General features: G+C 51.3%; 1 protein-coding gene across 5 annotated transcripts in view; it reads left to right on the plus strand.

Annotated features, from left to right (window-relative positions):
• igsf9ba (immunoglobulin superfamily, member 9Ba) overlaps positions 1-23,420 on the plus strand; it is a 33,615-nt gene that overhangs the window by 5,244 nt on the left and 4,951 nt on the right. For 3 of the 5 annotated variants that reach the window (XM_029843880.1, XM_029843883.1, XM_029843884.1), the window contains exons 2-19: positions 2,234-2,431; positions 4,943-5,089; positions 9,069-9,220; positions 10,826-10,943; positions 12,668-12,809; positions 14,078-14,223; positions 15,074-15,216; positions 15,631-15,771; positions 15,850-15,969; positions 16,049-16,199; positions 17,972-18,095; positions 18,419-18,594; positions 19,201-19,427; positions 19,505-19,589; positions 19,675-19,836; positions 20,124-20,169; positions 20,830-20,916; positions 21,531-23,129. In XM_029843880.1, coding sequence (XP_029699740.1) covers positions 2,234-2,431; positions 4,943-5,089; positions 9,069-9,220; positions 10,826-10,943; positions 12,668-12,809; positions 14,078-14,223; positions 15,074-15,216; positions 15,631-15,771; positions 15,850-15,969; positions 16,049-16,199; positions 17,972-18,095; positions 18,419-18,594; positions 19,201-19,427; positions 19,505-19,589; positions 19,675-19,836; positions 20,124-20,169; positions 20,830-20,916; positions 21,531-23,129 — 3,964 coding nt within the window. The remainder of the gene's footprint in view (positions 1-2,233; positions 2,432-4,942; positions 5,090-9,068; positions 9,221-10,825; positions 10,944-12,667; positions 12,810-14,077; positions 14,224-15,073; positions 15,217-15,630; positions 15,772-15,849; positions 15,970-16,048; positions 16,200-17,971; positions 18,096-18,418; positions 18,595-19,200; positions 19,428-19,504; positions 19,590-19,674; positions 19,837-20,123; positions 20,170-20,829; positions 20,917-21,530; positions 23,130-23,420) is intronic. The other 2 variants (XM_029843881.1, XM_029843882.1) reach the window with 2 other exon arrangements.

The raw sequence follows: 23,420 nt of genomic DNA on the forward strand, positions 1-23,420 counted from the left end.
TAAAGTGGCGACGTGATCATGAATCACCATCAACTCTCAAATATATCAATCGGCTTACATTTACAGCTCTATTTATATTTGGTGTGGTGCTGTATGCCTTTTCACAGCCAGGTGAGGGCGCAGGTATTTAACCCCGGATAAACCTGAGTGGGAACTAGAAAGCCCTTGTGGAGATGGGCTTGAGGGTCTTTCCGTGTCGGAGTCACACCACCAGCAGGATGAAGGAGAGAGGAACACCGGGCCGAAACCTGAGCCGACAAACGCCTGCAACCCGAACCGTCTGCCGAGAAAACAATGGATTTCTACGCCAGAGCCTGAGCTCCGCATCAAGTGACTCTGCTTACTGAAACCAAACAAAGCCTCCAGTGTTCCTCAGTGTGGACCTGATCCTGATCTTTGTTTTATCCTGGAAGCCGTCAGGCTGGTGCAGCAGTGACGGTGGAAGACGCTCGGCGGTTGGGCTGCGGGTTCATATCTAATGCAGCTTTGGGGGCTTCGGAGACGGGATTTTCTTGGACCTCAGGCTGGTGTGTTAAAACATATCTGAGCTGTGAACCTGTAACCTCTCCCGCAGGCTAGCTGAGCTCGGAAAACCGGCGTGGTTTCTACGGTTATCCAAGTATAAGAGAATAGCGCAGAACTAAACCCAAACAGTGGCGTTCTAGTTGTATCCTGAAGCTTAAATATTAGGTTTTCTGTGACATCCAGTAATATTTTCCCTTCAGCTAATCCACTTCTACCGACCCAACGCTCCGATCCGAGCTGAAAGCAGGAAGAGTTGCCGGATTAAAGAGTTCAAATTGGAGGGGGGGGGGGGGGGGCACCGATCATATCAGTCAGACGCAACTAGTCGACAAATTGTTGCTCGGTAACCAAATAGAGTTCGAACCAAACTCATGTGAACACACTCTCACATTCAAATAAACTCTAATTTTCCGTCTTTGATTGGTTCAGGTGGGATCAAAGTTTCAGACTCCCTCAGTGGATTTATGATACTGTTTTGGCGAATGGATGCGGAAGGGACGCGGAAGAGCCCGGAAAGGCCGAAGGTTCGGAGCAAGATTGCAATGCAGGGTTGTGCATTCTGCAGAAAAGAAAAGAAAGAAATGTTCTCAGCAATTCCAACTACCGGCTCCCTTCACTCCAGTTTAAATGGGGAATGAACTCCCAGCCGATGCTCAACAGATTTGTTGGGCGGTAATCCCGTTCCGGGTCAACATTGAGACCCGGGCCGGTTTTTGCATTCACATGTGGGTCATGTGCAGAGTCATGAACATGGCGTCGGTTTCTCAGCAGAGATTAAGGCAGCACATGAAGACAAAGCAGATTCCAGGACTGAATAACTGGCAGAACCACATTCAGCCTCTTTTCAGTGTAATTTGATTAAATCTGCTCTGTTTCAGTCCAGAATCCGCACTGGCTGAAACGAATAAAGTGGATTAACTCGGTCACAGGATGCTGCAGATTAAAGTGGTAAACACAATCGCTGAGCGACGCACATGGCCTTTGGAGGGGGGGGGGGTTGGCGGCTGGAGTCCTGATAGGGGTTTGTTGTTGTTGTTGTGAGTGCCCAGTCACAATATTTGGATTTTAAGATGAATCTGGTGCAATTCTCCCCATGTTTCCTCTAACGGTTAATGGGGTTGGTTCCGTTAATTAGACAGGTCAAGTTATTCAGCTGCTGTTTCTGATACATCAGCACCTCCCCCCCCCCCCCCCCGCCCAAAACTGGTGCATATGCAGCCAGTTCAGGGGGAGCGGGGGCGGGAGGAAATCCGGAGCGGGTCTTCAGAAGAGACAGGTATGCCGACCTTTCAGCCTTGGGAGAGGTCAGCGCTCGGCAACGTGCCTGGGCGCCCGTGGCTAATCGCCAGGTCTGGCGGCGCTGCAGCTTATCTGAGCGGCAGCCAGCCGTGATCAATGGAGGCCCCCTTTGGCAGCTCGTTTATCGTCCAGCGTGGCAAAACCACAAAGCACTCGCCAACAGATGCAGGTGACGGCTGTTCTGTGATGGGATGAGCGAAGCCGATGAAAGGGAGAAGCTTTACCTGTGCGCTCCACCTCCATGTAGGCCACATCGAGATAAACGCGGCTTTGTGCTTTGGGGAAATTGATTAGGCTGCTTTTAATTGACACCCAATTATCCGATGTTAAGCAGCCCCGGCGATTTCTAAAGAGGATGCCTTCACCTTTGTCTCTTGTTTTATTTACACTGTTTTTCCTCCCTCCTCAGGTGCCCACGGAGTGAGAGAGGAGCCCCGGTTTGTGACAGCCCGCGCCGGAGAGAGCGTGATCCTGGGGTGCGACGTGTCCCCTCCCCTGGACGGCCAGCAGCCTCCGTATGTGGTGGAATGGTTCAAGTTCGGAGTGCCTATTCCCTTCTTCATCAACTTCCGTTTCTACCCTCCCCATGTGGATCCAGAGTACACTGGTAAGACGCTTAGCTTTTATCTTTAGCTAGCTGCCTACCTGCACCACCAGAGCCCATTAATTGCCACATTATAATTGCTTATTGAATCCATATTAGCTTAATGTTATGTTTGGCCAGAGCCAGACTAGCGGTTTAACCGTCTCGTTATGGATTCACCGCAGCGGGCGCCCCCTCCTCCCAGCCCATTTCATATTTGATTTGACTTTAAATTAAAGATGTTGATTGACAGCGCTGGAATCAGCCTCATTATATCGCCACATAATCACGCCGCCGCGCAGGCCCCCGTCCACGCCGCTTGGAACGCAGCAATCCAAAGAAAGGCGTCTTTGACAAGACGGCGAGCTGTCAGAACGAGGTCAGGATGATTCCTTCGCTTTTCCTGCCTTATTTTAAAGCGAATTCCACACCTGACCTGGCGAAATACAGGCGGGACTTAGCGACAAGGCCCTTATGCTGCTGTGGCCTTCGCGACCCCTCGACAAGCGGCAGCACGCTCTCGGGCTCCGACTAGCCTCGGCGGCGGGGTGTCAAGTCCACTGTTGAGGAATTACCAGCGACCAGATGTGGCGTTAATACGGCCAGCCTCACTACGCAGATTATAGTAGTTCCGGGGAAATTGCATGTGCACGCGGCGACAGCGTCACGCCGACATCGCTGGACTCCGGCTTATGCGATCCTCTTCGGGGGCCGCGCGGTCTCAGAGCTCATTTGGGCCGCTTCCATGAATTGTTATCACTTGGTATGAATGAAATTGGCGGGTCGATTAAATGCAGGCTTATTTCATCACACAGCTGCTGGAGGCGAGCGGGATTACACGGAAGGGGGCCGGACTTGAGGGGCCGGCAATCCTAAATATTCCGACACTGCGGAATTGCTGCAGAGTTTAGTAAAAGTCCGCCCGGCTGATGGTCAGTCCTGGTCTGCAGGGTCTGAAACTTAGCTAGGACTGAAGATTTGTCCCCAAACTGCATTGTGGGAAATCCGCCGTGCAGCTCGGGATCTCCGTTCGTTCTGCCACTCAAAACTCCAACGTTGGTTAAACAGCTGTGTTTTCCCCACTCGCGTGGTGATAAATCAGCTTTTTTAGCGTCAGCTCATCCTGCTTTGGGATAAGCTATTGGAAAAAACCAAAATCGCATCTCCCTCTGCAGCAGCTTTAGCCGCAGCTTCTGCACCAGCGCCGTTTGGATTTGTAGAATTGAGGTGAAACGGAATTTCTTGGCCTCCGTAAAGGACCAAAATGATTATGCGGACATCGAGTCGCAGCCGCGACGGTCCGGAGAGGAGGACACGCAGCCCCCCGTTGTGTCCGTGTGGGCGGGAGGAGGCGGTGCTGTCGGGCGGGGGGTGGGGGGTGGGGGGGCTGCGGCAGGCAGATATTCCCATCTTTTTAACCCCGCTGCAGCCCCGGCTCTGCAAATCTGAACCAATCCCAGGAGTATTTCCTAATGCGTACTGTTAACTGCGGATGGGCGCCATGTGTAAATATCACTCTTCACGTTCCCTCTTTCAGGTTTCACTCCACCTGAGCAAGGTGCTACCTGCTCTCTTTGCTCCCATATCTCCTCCGGGGAGGAGGGGGGGGGGGGGCTGACGTGGTTACACTCGTGTTTACAGCAACGCTGTCTCTGTTCTTGACAAACGGGAGCTTTTGAATTCTCCTCCCCTTCACCGCATCAATCCTCCGCAAGTAATACGTCAGTTGTCCGTCCCAATTAAGGCGCCGATCGGAAGACCCGTGAATCTGGAGGCCGTGTTTGTCTGCCAGTCCAACAGGAAGCAGAGCTCACAGCATCTCCACATCAAAGTTTAGAAAAATGGGAGGCCGGTCATCAAGCGGAGCCGAGGCAGGCGTGTGGAGTCTGTCGGCCCGTCAGAGGCAGCCATGTGAGCAGAGGGCTGGGAGCCTGAAGACAGACAGCTTAACAGCTGAAGGTTTCACCACGCCCGCTTTCCTGAACTTCTCTCATCCCTCCTGATTTGCAGCTTTTAGAATTCCAATTTATCCTCGGCTTTGAAGGCAGGAAAAAAAAAACCCTGCGAGAAGCAGAAGATTCATAAGAAATAGATGATTTTCATGAGGTGCGAGGCTGGTTTCTCTCCTTGCAGTCGCAGCAGAAGCTCCGTTTTAATCCAGCTCAGGCCTCCGGTGGATGAATCCCTGAAAGGTTGTTGGCTCGTTTTGAAGCCAGATCTGAATTTGTCCATCAGCGTCTTCTTTCCAAATCAACATTTCAAATACACCTTCAACATCTTCAGGAATGCCTTTTTCCCCCCGACGTTTCAGTGATACTAGACGAGGGTCGGTGGGGTCATGTTTCATTTTTGGATACAAGCTATGCGTTTAGCTTGATGCTAACTAGTGTCCATCCTTTTTACTAATATCATTTTTATGCTAATGGACTGATTTTTAAAATCTCCTTAAAGGGAAACAAAGTTGAGTCTATGAATCTTTGTTTATTCAGCGATCTAATTGGGTGATAATTAGCATCTCGCTGGCTCCGTCCCCAGGTAGAGCCTCTCTGCATGGGAAGGCCTCCCTCCAGATCGACCCGGTGCGCTCCGAGGACCAGGGCTGGTATGAGTGCAGGGTCCTGATGCTGGAACAGCAGTTCGACACCTTCCACAACGGCAGCTGGGTGCACCTCACAGTCAACGGTGAGTCACCGGTCCACAGCGTGCGCCCTCTGAGTCACTTCGTGGGTGTGTGGAGGGGGAAAAACAAATCTACGTCATGACATTTTGTGGGTGGCACAGAGATGCTAAAGAAGTGCGAGTGAACCGTGTGTGTGACCTGTGACGGCCTCTCCAGGGTGCAATGTTAATGCTAGCCAGGCCAAAAGAAGTGATCTTAAAGGCCTTTAAAATCCCAGTGGCTGGTGAGCGTCGCGGTCTTGGGAGAGAAAAATGAAGACAAGTCAAAACATGAAGCGTTCAGAGCCGTTCGGTCCCACCAGAGCATCGACTCACTGGTCTTAAGGGGATTTCTTGCTGCAATGAGTGACGGAGCCGCTTAAGATCCGTTCTGAAGCTTCCAATGACAGGCTGGTGTGGTTGGGGGGATGTTGACCGCGTCCTGTTTAAGGTGGCGTCAACCTTTAGGAACGCCCCAGCGGGTTGGAGTCTCAACCCTGCAGCAAAACGCTGAAGAGGCATTATTGTTCTCACCTTTTCACCAGCCCGATATCTGTTTGATGTTCTTGATCAGACATTATGTAAAATACACAACATTGTGGCTTCAGCTTTGATTTCTTACAAATTTGACAGCAACTTAAAGAGGGATCTTCTAACCTTCTTCCGTAAAAATGAGCTTTTGTTCTCGTCACTCACAAATCCATCCTGTTCCAAACCCATCAACGTCTTTAACATGTGTGTTTGTCGGTGTGTGAATAATTGTCGCGCGTGTGTGAAAACTGGCGCACGCGGACTCGGCTGCGTTCACTGGCGTGTGTGTCGAGAAACAATAAAGTGTGTTCTGAAATATCTCCTGTCACCTGCACACTTGGAGTTCATGTATCTGTATGTGTGTGTCTGTGTGTGTGTGTCATTACTACATAATGAGCATCAAAATCCTTATTCTACTCACGAAATGGGGCCGTTGGGGCTGGTCCTCAAAACTTCAAAGGACTGTTGAAGACAGTTTTAAAGTCAAGAGTTGTGTTTAGGTTAGGGTTGGGCGTTAGTCGGGATGTAACGGTTAGGATAAGAACCTGGGGAATGTATTTTGTCTATGGAAGTCCACACAAAGATAGCAGTGTGTGAATGTGTGTGTGTATGTGAGAGAGAGCGAGAATGTGTGTTTGTGTGTGTGTGTAGCCAGCTCATCAGTATTCCCTCTCAACTCCTGCTGCCCATCCCGCCGCTACTCTCTGTCAGGTCTTTAAATGCAAACTGAGCTCTTTATGTAGCATAACTAATAATAACCCCAAATGTCACACACTGTATGTATTTTGCATATTAAGTGCTTGGATCCAGCTGCAGAGATACAATAAGCCGACATTGTGCTGCAGCCACGGCTGTTTTGTTGGTACAGTTATTTATGCCGCTTCCATTTGGATGTGAAGCCGCTCATTCATCAAACAACCACAGGCAGCGGTTGTCTCTGTCTCTTTCTATTCCAGAATGGGAATTTCTATCGAGACTTTATGCTACTGTTGTCCTCTAAATGGCTGTCTGTGAGGGAAGCAGGTGCCATTTTCATTTGGCCCCCCACGCAGACACTGAGGGCACCCATTTTCTTTGGCTGCTGCTATTTGCATACACTCTTCCTTTGAGTTCCTGTCTGCTGGCCCCAACTTCCTGCCAAACGGACAGGGGATTCATGCCCACTCGGTGGCAGGTGTCAGATGGCAAAGCCTTGCGTTTGAAGAAGACACTAAGGCCCCTCTCTCTCTCCGTCTCCCTGCACCCCTCCCCTCCTCCGTCTGTCCGTCTCTCTTCTCTTCGCTTTCCACCCATCAGCACGCTTCCATAGATCAAATGAAATGCACCAGGCCGGCAGCCTTGCTTTTTTTGGGTGGAGGGGTGGGGCGGACATTAGCCAAACAACAAAACGAAAGTGTCCAACCCAACCTTTGGGTGACCCGTTTGTCCTCCAGTCCCCCCCTGTGGCTGCGAGACAAGTGACATCCTCTGGACGGTGCAGATTTAGGTAGTAAACGGACTCTGTTCTCGCCCTTCCTTCCTCAAAATGCTCACGGTTGGCTCGAAAGGGACGTTGGCGGCGTTTTATTTCAAATGTGGCACATCTGCATTAGCGCGCTGCTCAGATCTGCCCGCAGCCCGTCTGACACGCAGGGGTCACGGGAGACGATCATAAACGAGGGTCCTTGACGGATCGCTGTTGACAACTGCGCCGCAGCGCTCCAGATCAGCAGACATGCAGTCAACAGAACAAAAGCAAAGGAAAAACAAATTGGGAATGCGAGAGATCGGTCCGGACGCATGGCAGGGAAAATCACTCCTTCGCTCGCTCAGATCCCAACATAATGGGCAAAAGATTACTCCGGAGCAGGCAAAGTGTTGCAATATTAGCATAGCGAGGCTATAATATGCAGCGGAACGCAACACAATGCAACAACAGTGTTTTTATTCCCTTTTCCTGCTCCCCACCTTCGCTCCTCGTGGAATGATGGGGAATAAAGAACAAACTCGTCACTTTGTTTCAGCCTCGAAAACAAAGCAAAATGCCGACGCTCCGTGCGGCTCCAGTTTTCCAAGAGCACAAGTTGAATGAAAATGAAACGTCACGCTCCGACTCATCATCGTGCGTACGTGTGTGCGTGCGCTGCGGTAGAGGAAGAGCAACATTGGAACTGGGCTCCACGCTCTTCTTTAACCGCGTCCAGAGGTGGGGGGGCGTGTTTTTGCCCAGGTTTCACCACCTTGAAAGGCCTCCCAGGTTGATGCCCCTGCTGTTGCCCCACCTTTACACTTAAATTGCCAAAAAACGGCTGCAGTTTCCAAACATAATCTCTGTTTATAATCTAGACGCCCGATCCTGGCGACCGCAGTGATGCATTGTCCTCAGCCGAATGCAGCTGGTGGCACATGGACCCCATAAATCTGAGAGGCATAAACCTGTCGCGCTGTTTATTAGCGCCCCCCATTAATCTACTGTATCGTATCATGTAATGAGCATCAGAAAGCAAGAGGGTAGACGGGACAGGCAGCTGTCTAAATCTGCTAAATGGGCGTTTTATTTATGCCGCGGCCGCACGCTGGGGTGTGGCCGTGGCGGCATGCTGGAGCAGGAGCGGGGCCACGATTTATGACTAAAATATTCTGTCGAGAGGCCGAACGCAGCTGAGGAAAGTGCAGTTTATCGGCCCGCAGCAAGATGAAGGATCGGTGGAGGCGGAGCGGTGTCACAGGGTAGTTTGTCTCTCCTCATCTCATCATGCAACAACCTTAATGTGTCCATATGGTGGGTTTTTTTTGTGTGTGTGTACTACACACGCATCACGGTTGAGATGCGCAGTGAGCGACAAAGCTGAGGATTTCTGTCCTGAAAAGATAAAACCAGCCTGCTGAGTTATGGGTGCTGGAATTGAAAACATTCAATCTTGAATGAAAATGAAGATTATAAGACCTTCATTGGTTCCTCAACTGTGGGTACACAAGTACGGGTTTGTGAACTTCTTGGAAGTACTTCCAAGGACGCGGAGCAGTTCTCGATAAAACGGGCAGGATGACGCCACCATCTCATCTCACTGCTGCTGTCGCTGCCTGTGGTCAGATGTATAGTGGGATGTATAGTGGGACTAGCTTTCCCCCGTCCACACACGTCCCATCTGTTGACCAGAGCAAGTACACTTGGAGCGTAATTGGCCCTTTACGTACGTAGAATCGGAACGGTACTTGGCTGACTGACGGCGTTTCACACCCTGACAGAAGAGGTAAAGCTCCAGAGCGAGCCCCAACCCCCCCCCAATAAAAAACACAGACGTTTACGATGGCTACAGAAAAAAATCAAATGAAACTCATCATGGTGCTAGCACACGGACGCTAACAAGCTGTATAATGTGTTTACTGAACTAGCTGAGCGTGACGTTGTTTCACGCACAGATTAAAATCGCAGCTTTTGAATCATCGCTGTTAAAATGTCAACTGTCCCCCACTCTCACTCTCTCCACAGCCCCACCTTCATTTACAGCGACGCCGCCGCAGTATGTGGAGGCGAAGGAAGGGGGAAGCACTCTGCTTAGCTGCTCTGCCCAGGGAAACCCCAAACCAATGATCAGCTGGCTCAGAGAGGGGGAGGAGCTTGTAACCAACGCAAAGTACACGGTGAGGATGACAGCAGCCGGGTGGGTTTGATTTCTAACCGCGCTCGACGGCTGATTATCCTGATTATTCCTGTTACAGCCTCTCGCCGGGCCTCATTTCAGCATGACAAACATCAACAGTAAACACAATAGGAGTGACAGGTTTGTGGTGTGATTTGCACGGAATCAATGACAGTCAACTCAACCCACAATTACACATGACTCAGTAACTTCAGGAGCTCCGGGAGCCTCGATTCCACGCCCGCATCGAGGAGCGCTTGTCAAAATACTGTTCGGAATTCTGAATATACAGGCGCTGACAGGCGAGCGGATTCCGCAGGAGCGTCTGGCTGGGGCCTCCTCGTCCGCTTATTGTGTGTTTTTCTTCCATTTTGCCTTCCAGTTGCCTCTTTTTAACACCATTTCCTCCATAAATGATTAGACAACATTGTGATGCATTATTAATCCCCCCTCTTCTGTATCAATATTACATGAGTCCTAATATGGATGTTACCCTCCAGCTGCAAATCGCCAGCGAGAGCTGCTATGCTAGCTTCACGCTGACGTTCAGGCGTTTACGAGCGGTGCGTGTGATCTGTGAACCTTAAACTTTGCGGAGCCTCTTCCCACAGCGGGAGGTGTGTGTGTGTGTCAGTGAGCGTATGTTTGCTCGCACACTTTCGGGATCCACAGTAACGTCACGGAAAAAGGAAGGAATGTGACATGCTTGGAGGAGGGGTGACAGCGGGGGAAGAAGCGCCGTCTCCTCCGCCTCCTCGCTTTGCTTTATTGCTTTATTTATTTGCGCGGGAATAAAAAGCAGCCATAAAACAAGGGTGTTAAAGGCAGTTATGCAGGACAGGAGAGGAGCCTGGGCGGGAATGCCGAGTTTTTGCCCTTAAGTGCCGTTAAATGGCAACCACAGACTGTATGCGGGTAGGGAGAGCTGTCTGCTGACTCACAGCTCAGCATCGCAGCACAAAAGCAGCAGAGATGAACTCTGTCTCGCCTCGTCCGCACCTTTTCACTTCTTTCTCTCTTTTTTAAATTAACCCTGCGCTACCTCCTCTTCTGCCGTCTGGATTTAGCCCCGGGTTTAGGTGTTCAGGTGATGCTGGAGTTGGCGCTCATGCTAACAGGTTTTTATCCCCGACACCGTGACAGACTGCAGAGATCGGGGGAGAAATAAAGATAAAACCAGGAGGAAAACACAATAGCGCGACGGGGGAGTGAATCACTGGGAGCTGGCGAAGCAAATTTCCAGCTTTATGTTGCGATGGAACCTACAATCAATAAGAGCAATAAATGGTTCATGGTTTTATTCCCTAAAAACCAAGTTACCTGCGAGCCTCTGAGTGTTGACGCAGCACCCTGGTTCCTTCACCTCTGGAGGCTCTCTGCGGTGAGGCTGGGATTTGCTTTGCTTGCTGTCTGTGGATTTCACCGCTCTGCATTTATCAATCCGCCAAAAGATCCCTCGGTGATAAATCGGCTAATGTCTCACTCACAGCCTTTTATTTTTGCAGCAAACAGGAAGTGAGAACCCCCCAGACGCGCTTTGGAAAACCCTCCCGACGCCGATTCGTTCACGTCCTCCTCCGCTGAGCCTCACGTTCTGTCTCTCCAGGTCCACGATGGCAGCCTGACCATCCTCGGCATCACCAGAGATGACAGAGGGGCGTACACGTGCCGGGCCTACAGTGACCAGGGGGAGGTGCTCCACACGACCCGCTTGCTAGTCCAAGGTACTGTGATCTTTCCGACGTCGTGCTGCGTTCCCCCTGCAGCCGGAGGCCGCGTGAGCGTCTTTAAAGCGATGCGCGTTCATTATTTATAGGCAGAGGCAGCGTTTTAAAACGAGCCGTGCGGGTCTCTGGTGTGCTGATGTATGTAACATACCTCCCGAGTCAGTATCTGCCAGTCAATAGCTCAGTCTGGGGCCGCGCTCCGTGCGCATGTGTGTGTACGACAGGAGCGGTGTGTGAGAACGTGGCTGTCTGTCTCCGGTCCATTAACCAGGCTTTCTGCTAGACACAGATCAGATAAATGGATGTGATGCCAGCCTGCAGCTCTCTCAGACTCCTGACACTGCAGAGGCTTAACAGTTCGCGTTCAACGGGGAGGCGAGCCAATCGCGTCCGCACTTTTATTCACGCCGGACAAAAACGCACGTCGTCAGAAAAGGAGCAGTCGACCCCCCCCCCCCCGAACGCCAGCAGGTTCCTGCAGTTGCCGGGGCTGAAAAGCATCGCAAAGCGAGTTCCTCTGCAGAGTTCCTGGAACCATAAACATAGATAACGTGGTGAGCCTCACACCAAGAAGGTTCTGGGATTCGATCCCTGCTCAAGCATCTTCTCCCGCACTCCAAAAACATGCACGCTGGCTTGATTGGAGCCTCTAAAATGCCCCGAATGGTGGTTAAACTGGTGTTTATGAGTAGTAATAACCAGCAGATGTCTTCGGGGTCGTGATTCTGCCCCTAATTGCTCTGTGAGATGCTCGCGCAGCGCCGTCAGCAGTCCCACCTGATGTGTTAAGCCGAGAACGCCCGGCGGGCCCGGATCTGGACCCGCTCATGAAAGACAGCTTACCCTTTATGGCTTCTGCTGGTTTTCGTCCAGAGTTCGGAGCAAAGCAGGAGTTCTGGGAGCGAACGATGCGAGGCATGCGTAAACTCTGGGGCGGTTGACGGCGAACGCCGCCTGCTCGGTGCGTTTTACCAGACGTAGTGATAGATTGTAAATAATACACAGCGTGTGTTCTTTCTCTCCGCGTTCTGTGGGGGGAGGGGGGGAAAAATGCTGACAAACCCCAAAATGGAAGCAGAGAACATGAAGGAAACAAATCAGAGACTATTTTAAGTAGATGTAAAGTGAAGTGAGCCAAAATCACATTAAAAGCCATTTGACAGGAATGAGTTCGGGAAGAAATTGAATAGATCAAAGAGATTTTGGGAGCTTTATATTGTCAAGCACATCACCCCGACATGGAAATGCTGGAAAAGAGAAGTCTGGGGCTCGAAGATCACATGACTGGCTCAGGGTAGTAAAATTAGCTTAGTCGCCCATTGAAAATCTAGTTTTTTGCACACTGTTGTTCATACTGGGACCTTTAAAATACCATTCCAGTTATGTTTGTTCAGGTAATTGAGGGGTGTTTTAATATTTTAGCAATCCTGTATTTGTCTCGCGTTAGCACCTAGCTTCGGTTAGCTTATCGAATAGGCCGTTTCCCATGTATCTCCTTCTAGATGGTTTTGAAATTATTCTCAATGTAGCTTAATCAATTTGTTAGGAGTGAATGGCCTCTACTCCATTTTAGTTCTTTTTAATCCCTTTGTGCTTTAAATGCTTGGCAGCTAAATTGCTGAAATTGTAACAAAGGAGACAGACTGTTGTTAATGAAAGCCAGCTTTTTTGTAACCATGTCTGCAAGTGTAACTTCCAGAGGTTCTCTGTGTTTCCCCTAGGGCCCCCATACATCGTGTCTCCACCAGAAAACGTCACTGTCAACATCTCCCAGAATGCACTCTTCACCTGCCAAGCGGAGGCGTATCCCGGCAACCTGACCTACACCTGGTTTTGGGAGGAGGATAACGTCTACTTTAAGAAGTAGTTATGAGCAGTTTACTGTGGCGCTGCAGCTGTAGCCGTGACACATATTAGCTTATTCCTGGGTTGATCGCAGGCACCGTGCACGGAGGGTCAATTAAATCAGCCTCATGGCGGGGCGCAGCGAGCGCTGGTGGTCTCAGAGTTGTGACGCAGACACCCGTGTCCAGGTTGTATTTTTAGCGTGTGCTCCCAGGCTTGTCGGAGCCCTGAAGCCAGCAAGAACGAGCCTGGCGGGGCTTCTGTCTTGACAGTGCCTGTTAGCGTGCTCTGATGACGGTATCACGTGACTCAAGCCATGTGCCACCACGCGCCTCCTGCGGCGATGATCTGACACGCAGCCAGGGCCTCTGCAGACTCCCCAGAGCCTGGGAGGGTTTTTACGCTGAGCGAAGTGACAGACAGAACAAGTGAGGAGGAAGAAACAGTGAATGACTGTTAACTGAGAAAATGTACTGAGGAGCCAGTCGAGTCCTGGACAGCTTTCATGGAACGGAGCCAATTGGTGTTGTTTTCGCTGCGGGCAAAGCAAGGCAGTCTATATATCTTCCAGATATATTTCATTGAGTTGCTAAAGAAGTGCTAGCATTGAGCTGGGCATTTGCTTTAGCGGTTTCATTGTTGTATCTTGCTTGTTCCTGGGCTACCATAACGGCAGCTATAATGATGCCAATCACAGTGCTAATAATAATAGTTCTGAGTGTATCGATCGCGCTAAATGACTTTGATTGTGATAACCGACTGACGTCACAAGACATTGGTTCTTTGAATGAGGCGTTCAGTTTGAATGGTAGAATAATGACGGAGAACGTGCCTTTATTGGACTCTAATCCTCTCCGTTTATGAAATCCATAACAAATGATCGGGATGAAACACCAATAACTAAACGTTTAGCGTAATAATAGATTAAATCCCGTCATCTGTCGTCACGCTCCAGTGTTATTTTGATGAATCAGGGAATTCTGAATATCCACTTGAGAGGTGACGGGCGCTGCTGGTCAGCAGAGGTCTCGTTTCAAAGCGTCCCGGTGCCTCCTCGGTCCTCACGTCTGGTTCAGGCGAAGATCAAGGACGTACCAGAGGAGCGAGATGCACCCGGTGTGTGTGCTTTACGTCATCCTCGCAGAGCTTTTTGGCTCTCTGCTGCTCTCTTATGGCTTGTTGGTGTAATTCAGAGAGGAGAATGAAAACAGGCTGGACCTGTCATGTCGGTGTGTGTGTGTGCGTGTGTGTGTGTGTGACCTGTCGTCTGTGTCTCCCACTCGCAGCGACCTGAAGCTCCGAGTGCGCATCCTCATCGACGGCACCCTCATCATCTTCCGGGTCAAGCCAGAGGACGCCGGCAAGTACACCTGCACCCCGAGCAACAGCCTCGGCATCTCGCCCTCAGCGTCGGCCCACCTGACTGTTCAGTGTGAGTGTTGCCATAGCAACAAAGTGGAGGGGGAGGGGCAGGCGGTTTGGCGGAGCAGTTGTGCGAGGAGGACAGCAGCAGCAGCAGCAGCAGCAGCAGTGTGGAGCCTGGCAGCGGCGCCCGGATGCTGCGAAGCTGAAATAACCTTCTTAAAATTTCAAGGTCACACGAGGCAGGCGGGGGCGCAGGAAGCGGCTCTGACCATTTTTTTTTTCAATTCTGGTTTTTAGCGAAACCAAACCTAATGTATCAGAGCCTCTGGCTCAGACGGGTAAATCAAACACTGACCTTCCCGTTCGGCAGCTCTGACCCCTCCCACTCTCGCTCATTTGCACCCAAATTCGCTGCTGGTCATTGATTACTGTGCTGTATTGTGAGGAAGTAAGGGGGGGGGCTCAGCACTGCGGGCAACGATTTTCATCATCAAACGCACTCGAGCCGCATCGTCTGAACCCTTTCCAAGCGTGTCGGAATCACTCCTGGTACGTCCACAGGACAGTAGCGTACAGGAGGGAGTGCCGCCCCAGCAGCAAGAGGAACTTCCTGTTGTGGTCGCGCGACGACACACATCAGGACCGCAAATGACAACTGTTCAAACAGAGGCGGCTTCATGAACGTGCGGCCTCAACAGCTGCAAACGTGCTGCACAGCGGGTCATCGATTGGGTTGTGTTTGTTTGTTTTCTTTCCTTGGGCGGCAATAAATCCCACTGCGCTGCGATGTCGCACGCTATTCTGCAGCCTCTTCCTGCAGCGTCTGACAGAAAAGACAGAAAGAAAAGTGGCTCAAATCTCCCAATTTTGCTCCCGCACGCCGCGTCGTTAACGCTGACCTTTTCCTTCTTGTTCAGATCCTGCCAGAGTGATCAACATGCCCCCGGTCATCTACGTCCCACGGAAACTGCCAGGCATCATCCGCTGCCCGGTAGACGCCAACCCACCAGTGACATCGGTGAAATGGGAGAAAGATGGTTATCCTCTCAGAGTGGAGAAGGTCAGGCGTTTATGTAGCCGCGCTCCTCATTTGCAAGAGAACAAAAGAGACTGCTGCGCATTTAAAACGATGGAACGTTCGCTGCCCCGTACCTGAGGTAGCTCCGGCGAGCGCTAAGCTAATTTAAACCGGCTTTCAACATCGGCCGCCGACTATCAACGTTTGTATTTCGCAGGAGTGGTTTGATTTTAATCAAATGACCTTTCTGACGACCTTTTGAAAGCCCTCTTCAAACCTCCTTTGTGTGCTGAATGCAATCTGGAATCTGTTTCTGGGAATCTTCGACCATTTTAGCACTTCCGTGTTCTGATCATCGTCACCTTGGTGCCACTTTAATGCTGTGTTGCAGGATTGTTCTGTAAAAAAAAGCCCTGCAACCAGCACTTCTGACACCACCTTGTCCTTGTCCTGCAGTACCCTGGCTGGAGCCTGACGCCGGACGGAAGTATCCGGGTGGCGGAGGCAACCGAAGACTCCCTGGGCACCTACACCTGTGTGCCTTACAACGCCCTGGGTACCATGGGCATGTCCCCCCCAGCCACATTGGTGCTAAAGGTAGATTTGTCAATCATGTTTTCGTTTTCCGCGTATTTGGTTATGGACTAATGTGGCCGTCCCGCGCTGTTTCCGCAGGATCCCCCTTACTTTAATGTAAGGCCTGGGGGGGAATACCGTCAGGAGGCTGGGAGAGAGCTAGTTATTCCATGTGCTGCTTCTGGAGACCCGGATATACCAACCATCACCTGGAGGAAGGTGCGCAGCTGAACGCGGCGGCGTAGCGCGTGGAAATGACCGTTCGCCATAATCACTGTTGCTTCTGTGTCCACTGAAGGTGGGGAAGCCGAGCAAGAGTAAGCACAACGTCCTCTCCAGCGGCAGCTTACAGTTTCTGTCCCTCAGCAAGGAGGACCACGGAGAATGGGAGTGTGTAGCCACCAACGTGGTCACAAGCATCACTGCCAGCACACGTATCCTAGTCATCGGTATAAAGAGATCTGCTCTACGCTCTGCACGATTCTCCCAGCCAAACGGAGCCGTCTGCGGTTATTTTCAGATGGTTTCCATCCCTCTTTTCTGTGCGGCCGTCGCTTTTTTTAAAACAGCTCACCTCTCGGCAGCGCACCCGTGGGCGTCATTAAAATTTCATTAGATCTAATCTGCAATGGTTTAATTTAAATCGTGAATTCCTACTTCAGTGGAGCATCCACCTGTCCGCTGGAGCACAATCAATGTACCAAGGACACCCCCCCCCCCCCGCCGAAATCCATTAAATAAAGCTCAGATAATGACAAGAATGTTAAACAAGGATATGAAAGTTTGGGTTGGGAAAGGTTAGCTGTAAGTTAAGACAAATTTATTCACGCAGCATAGAGGGATGGTGCTCTACCATCTGTGTGAGGGGAGCCAGAGCCATGTGAAGCACCTGGGAAGAGGACAAGTAGGAGGACTGCAAGAAGGGGAAATTCGAGCACCACACTGTGGGCAAAGAAGCTAGTTGGGAAGTTGTGCAGGGAGGGTCTGAGGGATTATTGTGCCAGGATGGAGACTCGGAGGGGCCAGGCACAGTGGCAGCACTGGCTCACGACCCGGAGGGTCACGAAGGTCATATCGAAGGTACCTGTGAGTCAGGAGGGTCCAGGCTCCTGTTAGCAGGGTAAGCACGAGAGACTCTATCGGGTCCATGTGCACGGGGGATCACCGGAGGATCTGGAAAAGTTCCGTGAAGCAGATACTTGGGGGTGTTGAGCGCAGACAGGCTGACTCGATTGGGTCACATGAGGACTGAAGGGTTAAAAGGTGCTGGGGTCTGCTAGAATGCTGACCCATTGCTGGACTAGATGCACCAGATGCTGTACAGGTCACAGGAGAGTGAGAAAAACGAGTCAGTCGATAGTGAAGAACACTGGAAGTTCCAGGGAGACTCGTAGCTGGAATCCTTCAGGGCGTATCCACAGCCTTCACCACAGCCCTCGCTTGTCTGCACCCACATTTCACCTTTGGGGAGATCCAAGAAAAGTGCAGGTCTGCCCATTTTTTTTTTCTGCAACTGATGCATATCTGCCCAAAAGTTGATGCTGGGGTTGCTCGCCGACTCTGGCCCCGGGGTTGCTCGCTGACTCTGGAGCAGGACAGAGATTGGCAGGCTGAGGGCTCACTGGCTGGAGGCGAGCAGGCGGGGGGGGGGGGGGGGGGGGGGGGGGGGGGGGGGCGTGGACGGATGGAAGCTGCCAGCCAACACTGGAGCTGACCCGAGTCCAGATGTGAACGACCGTTATTTATTTTGATTTATGATTCTTTCCAAATTCAGCTCTTGGTGAACTCTGTGTTTCCTGATCTATAGCTCATTGCTTCACTGTCTAAATAGCAGTTGCACAGCTGGCAACGCTCAGCCGGGCCCCCAGCTGACAGGTGTCACTGGGTGGTGGAGGCAGCTGTGCTCCTCAGCCGACACGCTCCTTCCTCTTTTCCATCCCTGAGAGAAGCCACTGCCTGTTGGTCACGTGGCACAGCTGTGAGGTAGCTGCTGGACGGAGTGGGGGGGGGCATCGCCGATCTTAAATGCGCTCTTCCGACGGCCACGGCTTCAGCCAGCATCGCCGGGAACCATTAGGAATAAACTGAATGATGCTTATTTGATCTGTGCTCAGTGAAACAGTTTCAGACAGAAGCAGTTATGTTTTGACACAAAGAGGTCATTTTAAAGAGCTTCATATGTGCGAGCAACTTAAAATTCTTACGCTTTTTCTCTCTTCAGGCACCAGCCCACATGCTCCCGGCAATATCCATGTACTGCCCTCAATGACCTCTGCTAATGTATCCTGGGAACCAGGTTATGATGGCGGCTTTGAACAGACGTTCTCTGTGTGGTACGGTCCAGTGTAAGTGCTCCTACTCAACTTTAAGTCAGCGGCATCGATCTGCGGATGCTCAACGCGGAGGTTATCAGCAACGTTTGGCGTGCGCTGCAGCATAGGCGGATTGAAAAGCAGATTTCAACGATAACACAAGACACCGAAAGTGAAGACGGGCTGTTTCTGAAGTGCAGGAGTGTGACAATTAAGCTAATGACAATGTAGCGCTACGCTATTAGCTACAATAGATAAGCCCAGCTGATGACAGCAAATGAAGTCATTTTTGTACATTTTTAGAGACTCGAATTCAAATATTGTCTTTATCAGCTGCTCTGCTTTTCTGCTGTCAGGTCAAAGAGAACAGACTACGGTCCTCATGACTGGCATTCGATGCCAGTTTCTGGTGCTCAGACCTGGTTGGTGGTGCCAGGGCTGGAACCTGCAACAGAGTACCAGTTCAGCGTGTTGGCGCAAAACAAGCTGGGCACGGGCCCATTCAGCGAAGTTGTGACAGTCAACACGACAGGTGAGCACGTCATCAGAAGGGTTCTTTTTATTCCTCTTCGCAGCACTAAGGAGGCAAATAAAGCGAGACGCGACACCTGGAATTTTAAAAAACCGAGCACTAAACTGACACCTGATGGTACAAAATGTACTCAGTACTTAACGTCAAATCAGGACTTAGATCTAGTCGGACGGGGCTCTCACTTTCACCGTCCACCGATACGCATTGTCCAACTGTGAAAAGGTTGTGTTTATAGTTCGGAGCGTTGAAAGATTACCTGTACAGAGGTTAAACGAGGTTAAATGACATTCTGGCCTAGCTCACACACCCTGAGAGCGTCTGCAAACAAAACAGAGTTTGGCTTCAGCTACGTTTCGTGTACATAAACTGTCACATCGTTGCCGTGTGATGGATTATTTGCAAATACCACTCATGGTTCAAAAAGGAAACTGTTTTCGTGTACCAAAGGTTCATCACCACATCTTGTAGTTAGCTTGCGGGGATTAGCATTTATCCGATTAGAGTGTGTTGTTCTTTTTTTATGAGCTCCAGTCGTCCCCTTCAGGCTGTGTCAGTGATAGTTAGGAGGCCCGTTTAATTTTTGAGTGAAATGTTTCTGGTGCTCAGGCTCTCCTCTAGGTACCCCAGAACCACTGGTGCTTCTTACTCCACCACGGTGCCTCACAGCCAATCGCACGCAGCACGGTGTTCTTCTCACATGGCTCCCCCCAGCGAACCACTCCTCGCCCATCGATCGATATATCATGGAGTTCCGCCTCGGGGAGAGGTGGGAGGTTCTGGATGATCTCATCCCATCTACCGAGACCGAGTACATCGCTCGAGACCTTGTTCAGGTCAGTCGTCGACACTTTTTTGGGGGAAAATAAAGCCGTGTGACTCCTCAGATTCTCCGTTTTTTTTCACTCCACAGGATTCCTGGTATGAGTTCCGAGTAATGGCTGTCATGGTCGACCTGATCAGTGAGAGCAGCAACGTAGTGGGAGTCTCCAGTACAGGTCGGTCGCTCTGCAAAAAGGAAAACAGAGTAGCTAAAAATCATAGCTGTCAGTCTCTCTGAACTCCCTCCGCTGCCACCGGCAGATCCCTTCCCACCAGCAGAGTTGCCTGACGAGGGGCTGGCGCGGCCTGTGGTGGCGGGCGTAGTTGCAACTATATGTTTCCTGGCAGCGGCCGTACTGTTCAGCACTCTAGCAGCTTGCTTCGTCAATAAGCAACATCGTCGCAAACTCAAACGTAAACCAGGTAGGTCTTACTCTTTATCTCGCCACCTAGCATTGAGTCCTGCACGTCTGACCATGGATGGATTCAGGAATGGGCCCAGTTAGCAAATAGATCCCTCGTGAGTGAGGTTATGTGGTCGTTGTGTGCTTGCGTTTCACTTTGGATGTCTCTCCAGTCAGGTATGGTCGGTTTGAGGCTTTTACACACAAGAGAGGCCCATCGTCTGATGTCCATCCGCGCGTTCAGCTCCTGATTTACATGTGGCGTTAGTAGAACAAATGCTAAATGTGCGTGTTTTGTCCTCTCAGATCCTCCCCTGTCTGTGACACACTTCAGGAAAAGCATCGAGTCACCGTAAGTCAACACCACAGCCCCTCCGCTGCGCCACACGTTAGCCGCCGTTAGCATCTTTTTAAGTGCTTCTGCACACGCTTTAATAACTTTAATGCAACTGCAACGTGCAACAAAAGTAGCCGCCTGGCGAGAGGCTATAAGTTATATATGAATTGTAAAAAAAAATGCAGCAGGTTATTTGTCCGCGCTTGCGTAAAGGTGTTAAAGTACATGCAAGGTGGCAGCCTTGAGCAGTTCATGGACAGATTAAGGAGAGTTCAAAGTAGCCGAATCAGCATTTTAAGCATATTACCCAAGCAGTGCCCAAGCAGCAGTACGTGTATTGATTTTTGATCCATCTGTATTGTGTAACCTTTAAACATTTTCTGCATGATTCTACATGTTAACGTGTTTGTGTAGCTGCACATTTAATGCACAGTATCCACCACATGTGTGTATTTGTCTGTCTGGAACTCTCGTGCACATGGACGACTGCATCTCAAGCTCAAAAGAGGCCCATTTTTGCGTGAATATCCTGTCAGTCCCATTGCATATATAAATTTCTATCTTTCTCTGGTTAGTCATCGGGATCAATCTAGTCAAGCAAAGAACATTTAGAACTTCCTGTGAGTGACATGGCCAAAGATAAACCAGGCCCATTTCATTTGTCTCCCACCGCAGGCCTCCTCTCACCCCCTTGCCGGGGGTAGAGCCCTGCTGGGACGATCCAGCCAGGAGCACTTTCTTGCCCCCGCCCGCCAGCCCCCTGTGAGTGCCTGCCTGCACCAATATTCAGTGCACCGCACTGGCTCGGCTGCATGGTTAATGCATCGGATAGAAACGATCCAGTAGACTGGCCTATTTGCATGCATAGACCTTCACTACGGGGATTAAACCGCTCCATCTTAGCTGCATGTACAGCACAAAAACTGTGTATCTGCATTCCCTCTAATGTGTGTCTAGCTGGTGTGTTCAGGGACCTGGTAAATGATGACATTTCTGCTCCTGGTGTGGGCAAATGAGGCCTGGTTTGACGTCATCAGCTTTCCTCATGTCACCATTTGGTGCCATGTATGGAAATTCAAGAAGATGTCCAGTCAATAGATGTGTGATGTGGTTGTCACGGCTGCATTGTTCCCCTCTCATCCCACCATTTTGACTTTGATCATGACCTGCTGCCCAGTCAGGATGCTGTCGCTACTTTAAGCTAGAGCTGTTGTTTTGATTTAGCTCGTTTCAGCTGCCTTTCTTTGCTTTTTTCTGTCATGTTTTTAGTTGAACTGCGGTGAGCTGCATTCGCGTGGAGTAGCGTCGAGGTTTTTTTTTTGGCACTTTTTCCTCCTCCTCGTAAGAATTCAACCAGTGTCTGCGTTTTCCATCAGGTTATCTTCGGGAAAGATAAGTCCAGAGAGTTCCCCGCCATCTCGTCCCCGCTCTCTGTCTTCAGAGGGTTCTCACGGACCGGGCCTCTACGTCAAGAAGCTGCCCAGTCCTCAGAAAGAACGAGAAAAAGAGCTCTCCTTCTACAAAAAAACCAAGCGTGCCATAGCCAGCAAGAAATACAGCGTCTCCAAGCATGAGGCGGAGGTCACCACACCTATAGAGCTGATAAGCCGCGGCCCCGATGGCCGGTTCGTCATGGAGAGCAGCCCGCCGCCCCGCCGCATCCAGGGCTTCCCCTTCGCCGAGGAGTCTGACATGTACCCAGAGTTTCGGCAGTCTGACGAGGAGAATGATTTTGATCCCGGGCCTCTGCCGCCCATCATGCCCACGCTGCGGCCCCAGCTTTCCCCAACGTCCTCCAGCCTGGAGTCAACGCAGCCCCCTACCTACAGCCCCCGCCTGCACAGGCCCATGGAAGGTATGAGCTTTGCAGAGGGCAGTGCACTTCACGCCTCAGGGCAGGCCCCGGCCTCCCGCTACAGGGGCTTCCCCCAGGGCCCCTTCTATGGGTATCTAGGCAGCCGCGCTGAATCAGGGATTCCGCCTCCGTTCTACATGCCTGAACTCAGCCCGCGTAGCTCCGCTCTGTCCTCACCTCCCGGCACCGCCGAGGGGCCTTTCGGTTACCCGTCCATCCCGGAGGAGAGTGGAGAGATGGAGCACCATCAGTACACCGCCTCTGGCCACTCGCTGTCACACTCGCAGAGCTCTCCTCCTCGCTCCCCTGAAAGTTGGCAGCCTCATGAGTTACCCTTCCTGGGCTTAGAGGGTCCAAGGTTCATATATCCACCTCACCATCCCTTACGACATCCCCAGGACCTCCCCGACCCGCCCCCATACCCTCCCCACAGCAGTCGCCTGCAACTGCCCCCAACAAGCCCAGGGCTCCTTCAGCTGGAGGTCCCTGTGGCTCCCCCAGGCAGAGACAGGCCCCTGGGGCCTCCGGTTAGGCGTTTAGCTATGCAACAGGCCCAGAGTCTCGGCCAGCTCAGACACACGGCCCACGGTGTGGGTGTACCAGTGTTGCCTTACCCTGACCCGGCAGCCCGTGCAGGGAGCCCAAGCACAGCCCCCAGCAGTAGCCCTCAATCCTGGCTCAGTCCGAGGGCGGGGCGCCGGGCAGACCCCAGCTTACCCCCACTAGTCCTGCAGCCCTCCCGCCTCTCTCCACTCTCCCAAAGCCCTCTCAGCACCCAGCCAGGCTCCCCAGATATTCTAGTGAGGCCCCCTCCGCGGCCCGGCATCCTCCGCACCTCTCGGTCTCTGGAGATGCCCGAGATCACCCTGCAGCCCTCGGCTACAGTCAGTTTCTCCCGAAGGTCCTCTCTGACCACTTCTCCCACTCAGGGAGCCAGGCAGCCCAGCCCCAGCTACCATGCCCACATGTCCTATGCCTCTACAGCAGCCAGTTACCCCTCCCAGTCCCCTTCTCCCCCTCCAGAGGGCAGGGATGTTTTCGGGCAGAGGCCATCCCAGAGAAGGACAGAGGAGGAGATGCTACCCTCAGAGCCCTCCCAGCTCCAGATATCAGCCTCAGGGTAGGTGATCCATTCCGGTAGAGAATAGTCACATATTGATTTTAAGGGGAGACTTTACACTCTCCTCGTCTGTTCTCTATTCCAAATTTCCTCAGTATTTTTCCAGCTGTAATTTGATGTCTCCATTTAGCCATAATTAAGATGCATATTGATAATTAATATGCAGAAGGCATGTAATTGCATTTAGCACACACTGCATCAGCTCATAAAAGTGAGACGTTCCTAAACCTCAGTGGCAACTGAAGACTAAATTAAATCCTCATCCTACATGTTTGAGCCAGCTGAAGTAAT

The sequence above is a fragment of the Takifugu rubripes genome, chromosome 11 (assembly GCF_901000725.2).
Source record: "Takifugu rubripes chromosome 11, fTakRub1.2, whole genome shotgun sequence".
NCBI classification, from domain to species: Eukaryota; Metazoa; Chordata; class Actinopteri; order Tetraodontiformes; family Tetraodontidae; genus Takifugu; species Takifugu rubripes.